This window comes from Copadichromis virginalis, linkage group LG7, assembly GCF_057382275.1.
Source record: "Copadichromis virginalis isolate Kocher_CV1m ecotype Utaka linkage group LG7, C_Virginalis_male_GT1.1, whole genome shotgun sequence".
NCBI classification, from domain to species: domain Eukaryota; kingdom Metazoa; phylum Chordata; class Actinopteri; order Cichliformes; family Cichlidae; genus Copadichromis; species Copadichromis virginalis.
In genome coordinates this window covers 28,910,006-28,918,040 of record NC_140624.1, presented here as the reverse complement: position 1 = coordinate 28,918,040, position 8,035 = coordinate 28,910,006, and the positions used below count along the sequence as shown (strand labels likewise).

The following is an 8,035-nucleotide window of genomic DNA, read 5'->3' as shown; positions in this document are numbered from 1 at the left end:
GATGATGGTGGTGGTGGTGGTGGTGGTGAAGGAGGCGTTTCTCAGCGTTGCTGCATCTCCTCATTCTCGTCCAAACATATCGGACAATGTTTAGATGGGGAAATTAGGCTGGTGGTGGAGGAGCTTGATTGGTGGTTTGTGGTTAAGAGACAAGAGCATTGTGTCCAATCAGACTTCAATGCACATGTGTAAACCACAGGTTACAAACAAACACAGTGCTTCCTCTTCCTGTTTGAGTCGTTTTTGAATTAACCATGGAGCTCCGGGTCAGAAGGTTGGAGTGGGTGGAGCCATTAGTGCAGAGAGACTCACAGTGTAAAGGCTGTGGACTGACGTCATGATCTGGATCCATGCGCTCCTGTGGCGATGCAGCAGAGGAAGCTGTGGGTGTTTTCATGGAGACAGAGCTGGTTTCTGTTTGGACGGTCAGCTCTGAGGAGGGGAGAAAATGCTCGGCGTGGGTGGAAGTGTTTGAGTTTGAATGCTGTGAGCACAGCAATGTGCTCCTGACCCGTTTATGTAGGTCCACCGTCTTCATCAGGAAGAGCCGAAAACTTCCTGCCACATGACCGTCAACAACGTCCTGTTTGTGACCTGGATGAGGCTGTGGTTATCACGTGACTGACTGCTCACTGAGCTTTCAGCAGGGCTGGGGTTAAAGACCGACAACATTCACGGCTGCTCGCTGCAGGTGTCGCTCAGGGTCTGCAGATGCTGCACATCTGCCACCTGCCCTCACGCATCACTTCCTTTCTGTGTGATCCTTCAAAACATGATCAATACCAAAGTTCCCCAGCTTGTTATTCTGAGTGATGTCATCTACATCCCCGATTTACATCACTGTGTGTGTGTGTGTGTGTGTGTGTGTGTGTGTGTGTGTGTGTGTGTGTGTGTGTGTGTGTGTGTGTGTGTGTGTGTGTGTGTGTGTGTGTGAGATGACAGCAGCCCACGCAGACATGTGCTCAATATGACGTGAGTCAGTGCCACGTGTGTTGCCATGACATCAGTGGAACAACAACATGTCAGAGTGTTCCTTCTTACCTCCTTCTTCTTTGCTGTTTTCATCTGGTTTGCTTCTTTGGTGTCTGTTTTAAACCCGTTTGTTGTAATTTTTGTGGATTTTTGACTGTTTTGTGTCTCTTTGAATCTCTTTGGTCACATTGGCTGGTACATGCCTACAAATCAGATGTGTTTCTAAGACCAAAACAAAGTGAATGTCAACTTCACAAAAGCACTCCAAATCAAGCAGCATATGTTCGTTTACCGCTGCCAAAAGTTCTGAGAGAGGAAACTCCACCTTCAGAAGTCTGTGGACACCTCAGTTATGTGGAGAATCCACAACACTCCTCAGAAATGAGAGAAAATGTTGTTATTAATATGGTGATGTCATACAGACAAAATAATCCACTGGATTCATATTTGTTTTCCAAATCCCAGCAGAGCAGGTGCTTTCCTGCACTGTATATAAAAGATGGACACAACTATCATGATGTCGTTCACTGGATGTGACTACTTTGTATGGATGGATTTTGTATGTCTAGCATCCTAGACTGTGTGGGAGCATCACACAGACACACCTTCCTGCTAACATAACATGTAACATCCAATCAAACTCAAATTTCACTCACTACTGAAGTGGAGCCTTCTTGGACGGTCTGCTAGTAGAGTAACCTCACAGCAGCCATATTATTGGTCACATGATGTCCAACAGCGCAAACACGGCCCAGGGGTCTAGTTCAGGTGAAGCTAGCTAGCAGCTACATCGACCTGTGTCACCATCCACCTCTCCATCAAACTTTAAGTGTTAATGTGAGTTCTGAAAATGTTATGAAGGAAGGGGAAAATTATCAATAAAGATCGGAACAGTTTGTGTATCAAGCTGTACATATGTTTATTAGTTTTAACATGGGAGTCTATGGGAGTGAACTCACTGCTGCCTCTCCTGGGAACTAGAGGAACTGCAGGGTTTGGCACTAAGCTTTTTACTGCTTCAGTCACTGTCTGCAAGTGTTCAGGTAGGACCCTTCTCCTTAGTTTGGTTGCCGTGATGCCTCAGTGTGGGTGGAGGCTTGTGTCCTTGTCTGTCTGCTGTTTTTTTGTGGGCTTTTCTTTGTTTCTGGTTGGAGCTTTTTTCCTCTTTATGGTTGTTTTCTATCCTCTGTGTTTGTTGGCTGGCTTTCTCTGTTTTGTGTCTTTCATGAAACCTGACTTGAGTTTTCAGCTGAGTTCCTCCCACAAACTTTTTGCTCTGTGCCGATGAACTGAATTATTAAATGTTAATAGCAGATGGAGCTTTTATTGTGTGTGTGTGTGTGTGTGTGTGTGTGTGTGTGTGTGTGTGTGTGTGTGTGTGTGTGTGTGGGATGTGGCTTCTGGAACATTTTCTTCAGGCCAAATAAAGCTGCCCATGTAAACTCCACATTCCTGACTCTGCGGTGCGTCTGACTTTCTTTATGGAGGGAGGAGGCTATCTGTGTGTGTGTGTGTGTGTGTGTGTGTGTGTGTGTCTGTGTTTTTGTGTTTGAGTGTGCGTGAGGTTCACACACTTTGTGCTGACTGCAGTGAAAGCGGAGGGTCAGGGATAGTTAGACCTTGTCCTCTCTGCAGACTGAACAACTGGAACAACTCTGAAGATCTGGGAAACTACAGCAGCTACATTCACTACTGCGAGTACTGCAGTACAAACCTGAGGTACTTCATCTGCACACCCACAGACAAACCTGCTGTTCACTTTGAATTTAATCTTTCCTGAAGTACTGTCTGATACTTTGATAAAATACACTGCAGTCCTTACAGTACTTAGAATGTACTTGTACTCCTGGGTGTAGCAGTTCCTCAGACGCCTCCCTTCCTGCACTCTGGAGACTTTTGAGACTGAATCTGTTCTTTAAACTAACCTTTAATCAGTCTGAGGACAAGTCTGCAGCCCATGTGACCTCAGGACATGCGCTGAAAGAACCACACACAAAAACACTCACACACACTCAGAGGTGAATTACATGCGATGAGAGCCCACACAGGGAGGATGACACTGAGGCAGCATTATGGTGCGTTATCACGCCGCCCTGCAGGAGCTCTGTGATTACAGAGCAGCCAAAATTACACTCTGACTCTGCTGAACTCCAGAAAACCTGCAGGCAGGTCCAGAGTTTCAGCACACACACTAGCACACTAGCACACATACACACACACACTAACACACTGACACACAAACAATGGCAAATTCTTTTTTCAAATCAGACCTCCACATAAACGTCTCTACAGTGCTTTTATTTTGAAAACCATGGCTTTAACTTGAAGCAAATGCATTACACAAGTCTAAACTAGACCTGCCTTTAATGTACGTGTGTTTTCACCCAACACCTGTGTGCATTGTGTGGCTCACACTGGCTGATGCTCAGTCTGGTGATATTACAGAGCTGCTGCAGTGTCCTGACAGAAGGTTTTACTGAAACTCCATGTTTTTGTTTCCACCTCAGATGATTTTCAACATCTCTGTTATTGCTGGGTTTATGCATATCTGAATAGTCTGCTGGATGGAGATGATGGTACAGAACCTGGATCATAACTGTGCCGGTGAAGGTGAGCCTGAGCCTGAACCTGAGGACGAGATGTACTCTCTGTGCTCATCTGTTGATTAACACGTTTTCATTAATTTTTTTTTAAACGTAACCTTTTATATCCGGTTTTTAAGTGATGACGTGATGAATTCTGCTTCTGGGCCCAAACTACCCTGCGTTTAATAAGGCTGTTGTGTATTTATGTTTTAATGCTTTGTATCTTGTTCTATTTAATCTCAACAAGCCCCTAAACCAGTCAGTGATCACTGTCAGCCTCTCACGGTTTTTATTATTATCGCTATTCATTTTAAAGCGCCATTTTTAAAACCTTACGATTTAACTACAGCACAGCCCATGCAGCAATATATTAATGACTAACCTCGTATTGTGGATAGATTATCTCAGTTGTTCTCCTGGCTGAAGTTTGGTCTGTTTACAGCATCCTGCCATGCGATTGCATTTGTCCCGAACCTTCGGGAACCCTCACGTTAACTTTTATTGAGTGGAAAAAAGTTAGCATTCACCCTCCAGCTTGAGTGTTTATATTATACTAACATAGCTGTGTCACTAGCGATCGTGTAGCACATCATTATATACCAGCTAGCCCAACTTCAGTAACCCTAAGAACATCACTGCTGTTTACTTTCCTGTCTTCATTTATGTCGGGAGTGATAGAGCTGTACGTCTTAATTTGTTTCGGAAATCCCTCAGTCAGAACATGGTGTGTTATATTTAGATGGAAGCTAGCAAGCTAACTCCCTGCTAACTTCTAACGGCATTAAATTTCATAAATTCGGATTTCATGGATGCCTGGATGTTAAACTTAATTGTTACACTGGCTGTGAAATGACCTCTGAGCTGCTCAGACGGTCTGTCTCAGCCTTCAAGGTCACTTCAGCTCTAATTTGCATAACATGGTTTGTTGGCTTCCCGCAGCTGAAGAGGACCTGGAAAGAACAACCCCAAACATGCAGCACACTATGAAACATCCAGCTGTGCAAGATGAGCAGAAACACCACAGCAGGAAAACTCTGACATGAAGTTTGAGTGTTCCAGCAGGACAGAGACTCAAAATCATAGCCACAGGTGAAATATTTTCCAGGCCACAAACGCAAGTCCACGTACATTAAACTCACCACGATCTTAAAGAAACCTTTTATTCAACAACACCTGTGAGCATATTTAGGGTCAAACATCTGCATCCACAAACACATGGCAGGAAACGTGTGCAGCCTTTCTTTATGACAGTATAACGCACTCTAAATGAGTATGAATTTAACTGCATCAGATTCATTGTAAGGTGTTTACAGTTTTCTGTTTGTTTTTGTTTTTTGTTTTTAATTTTTATGGGCGCTCTCAGGATTTTATTTTTATTGCATAAATAAACTGAACATTGAGCTGCTTTGAGTTTAGGGACTGGTTCTGCAGTGCTTTTCTACTCTGAGCACTCAAAGCACTTTACACAACTTTGGCCTCTTTCACACATTCAGACTCTGTTGGATGCAGCTTGGTTTTGGTCTTGTCCGAGGATATATGTCATGCAGACGGGAGCAGACGGGGATGGAACCTAAATCTTCTGTTTAATGTTTGCAGTTTTTTACTTCAGCTCTTTTATCCTTGTGTTGTTTCCTGTGATGTGCACTCTATACTTTGTCACTTTGAGGCTGTAAATCTAATAAAAAATTATCTTTGTGTTTTGTTTGCCTGTTTTTAGGTCCTCTAAATCACTGTGGTCAGTTGTGCTGTACAGACTATGCATGCATGTACCTGTGTTAAAAATACTCTGTATACTCTGCTGACTGCTTCAGTATGAAAAGCAGTGATGGATGTTCCAACAAGATCATCTTCTGTGTTTTTGTTCCTCCTGCGAGTCACTTACAATGTTTGTGTCACGATCCTGGGTCTTAGGACCCAGTGTTTTGAGTTTTAGTTCATTTTGATGTTTATAGTATGTTTAGCTCATTAGGCCTCCTATGTTGATTTGCTTATTAGTTCCCCCTTGTGTTTCAACCCATGTTAAGTCTCCCCTGCCCTTCATGTCTCTCTGTGCCCCCTCTGTTCTGTTTATGGTGTGTCTTTGCATGTTTGAGTTTCTTGTTTTCTGTCACCCTGCATTGTGCATTATGTTCTCATGGTTGGTCTTTTGTTACTCCCTCTAGTCTAGTCTCTTGTGTTCAAAGCTGAGTATTTCCCTCTGTGTATTTTGGTTCTTAGACCTCTGCCTTATGGTTTGTCTCTGTTTCTTAGTTGCTGTCTCCACTGTGTCTAGTTCGCGTCTCTGTGTGATACTTCCTGTTTTACTTTGAAGGTCCATGCCTCATGTGAGTGTTTCTAGTTTTGCGTCTCTGTCTCGTCCAGTCCTGATTTCTCCCAGCTGTGCCCTCCTTCTGTGTCTCATTCCCTCGTTATCCCTCTGTGTATTTAAGCCCTGTGTTTCTCTTTGTCAGTGTTGTAGTCTCCATCATAGCTGTGTGATTTTTCCCTGTGGCTCCTTGTGCTTTAGTTTTCCCAGTTTAGTTTATTTTGTATTGTTTTTCGTGTCCCACTCCACGCCAGCAATAAAGCTGTGTTTTTTGAGTTTACCTTTTGTCTCTGTGAGTTTGCGTTTGGGTCCTACTTTTGCCTGCACACAGCCGTACTGTGACAGAAGACTACGACCATTACATGGACCCAGCAAACCGCTCTCAGCTGCGTGAGCGTCAGGATGCTGCCTTTGCTGAGCTAGAGGAGGAGCTCCGCTTGAGGCCGTGGCGCACTCCTGACTACGGGCGGATTTTCCGAGGAACGCGGCTGGCTCTCGGTGGTCCCCGGAGCTGCCGAAAGCCCCCACCTGCCGCTTCACCTGCACCCAAGCCGCGGCCGCTTCAGGTGGGAATTCTCCGCGTCCCTTCAATTGCCCACGCTCCAGCCTCCGTGTCGCCGTTCTGCACGCCGGAGGCTCGGCTATTCTCTCCGCCCGCTTCCCCTCCCCGTAGGAAGCGGCGCACACGCCGCAATAAGATGGACCATGTTAAGCAACTCCCGGTGGTGAGTAACACTGATTATCCTTCTTCCGCTTCTCTGGACATTAAGAACAATAGACACACTCCTGATCCTGTCGATGTGTCCCTGATGGACGATGACATAGACTGGGAGAAGTTTTTTCATTTTGCTCCCTCTGAACAGGGAGAAATCACAGACAATAAGCACTCGCCAAAGGCTGTAAATGCTGTTAAAGGGAAAACTGTGAACCACTCTACCAGGTCAAACACACTCAGTTCCGGTTCCGTCTGTTCGGGTTTTGTCAGGTCCGGTTCAGTCATCCCCAAGTCAGCTCACTCTACAACTGTCAACCCAAGGATTTCAAAAACTATTAAAACAAGGACTGCTAATACTAAGACTGCAAAACATGAAGTGGACGGCGGGTTCATTTTTGATCTGTTTTTGTCGACCCTGAGCCTGCTGTTTCTAAGACTGTTTTTTCTGAGCCTGCTCCTTTTCCTGCTCGTGTTTCTCCTCCCGGGGCAGCTCGGGCCCAGCGTACCTCTGCACCCGTACCAGTTCCTCGGGTGGGGGAGGCTGAGGCCCAGTTGGTCCCCGCTCTGGTTTCCAGGCCGGCTGAGGCTCTGTCCCTTTCTGCACCCGTACCAGCTCCTCGGGTGGGAAGGGCAGTTGCCCAGCCGTTGCCGGTGCCTGTTCCGGTCCCCAGGGTGAGGTCAGCCAGGATACAGCCCGTCTCCGCACCCGTACCTACTCCTCGGGTGGGAGTGGCTAGTGTCCGGCATGTGCCTGCGCCCGTCCCTGTTTCTACTAAGGGCTCAGGAGAATTCGGTCTGCAATCCACACCACCATCACTACTGCATGCCTTTCAGTCTTTAGCTCAGTCATTAGCGCTGTTAGCCACCCAGTCCATAGTACACTTTCCCGTGCTTCCGTTAGCTCAGCCCTTAGCCCACTGTGCAGCTCAGCCAGCTCCCCATTGTTCAGCTCAGTCATCTGTTCCGTCACCCACTCAGCCTTCTGTTCAGCCGGTGGTCTCTGCACCTACTGGTCATGCCACGTCAGCTGGTGGTTCCGGAGAACCACACCAGCCTCACGCCTCGTCCGCTGGAGGGCCCGAGGGGCCCGTCCAGCCTCACGCCTCGTCCGCTGGAGGGCCCGAGGGGCCCGTCCAGCCTCACGCCGCGTCCGCTGGAGGGCCCGAGGGGCCCGTCCAGCCTCACGCCGCATCAGCTGGAGGGCCCGAGGAGCCTGTCCAGCCTCACGCCCTGAACTGTTTCCACCCCGTCGCCTTCCGCACGGCCGGCCCCCTGAACTGTTTCCACCCCGTCGCCTTCCGCACGGCCGGCCCCCTGACCTGTTTCCACGTCACCGCCGTCGAGGTCGGCCCCCTGAACCGTTTCCATGTCGCCGCCGTTGCCGTCCGCACGGACGGCCCCTTGATCAAATGAACTATGGACTTCTGGACCGTCACCCTCCGGGTCGGCCCCCTGAGG

General features: G+C 47.4%; 1 protein-coding gene across 3 annotated transcripts; it reads left to right on the top strand.

Annotated features, from left to right (window-relative positions):
- Window positions 1-1,960: 1,960 nt before the first annotated feature.
- LOC146705259 (uncharacterized) lies at window positions 1,961-7,594 on the top strand. 3 transcript variants are annotated; one of them, XM_085462911.1, is made up of 4 exons: window positions 1,961-2,015; window positions 2,608-2,691; window positions 3,480-3,582; window positions 4,497-7,594. In XM_085462911.1, exon 4 carries the CDS (start codon window positions 6,225-6,227, stop codon window positions 7,251-7,253), a length of 1,029 nt encoding a protein of 342 aa, XP_085319037.1. In that variant the 5' UTR covers window positions 1,961-2,015; window positions 2,608-2,691; window positions 3,480-3,582; window positions 4,497-6,224; the 3' UTR covers window positions 7,254-7,594. The 3 variants fall into 3 exon arrangements, with proteins under 3 accessions (XP_085319037.1, XP_085319039.1, XP_085319038.1); XM_085462913.1 differs by lacking the exon at window positions 1,961-2,015 and having other exon boundaries at window positions 2,447-2,691; window positions 4,497-4,646; window positions 5,051-7,594; XM_085462912.1 differs by lacking the exons at window positions 1,961-2,015; window positions 2,608-2,691 and adding an exon at window positions 3,002-3,047.
- The last annotated feature ends 441 nt before the right edge of the window (window positions 7,595-8,035 follow it).

Coding starts and splice junctions, on each gene's coding strand:
- LOC146705259 (XM_085462911.1), top strand. CDS start 6,225: ATGGACCCAGCAAACCGCTCTCAGCTGCGTGAGCGTCAGGATGCTGCC.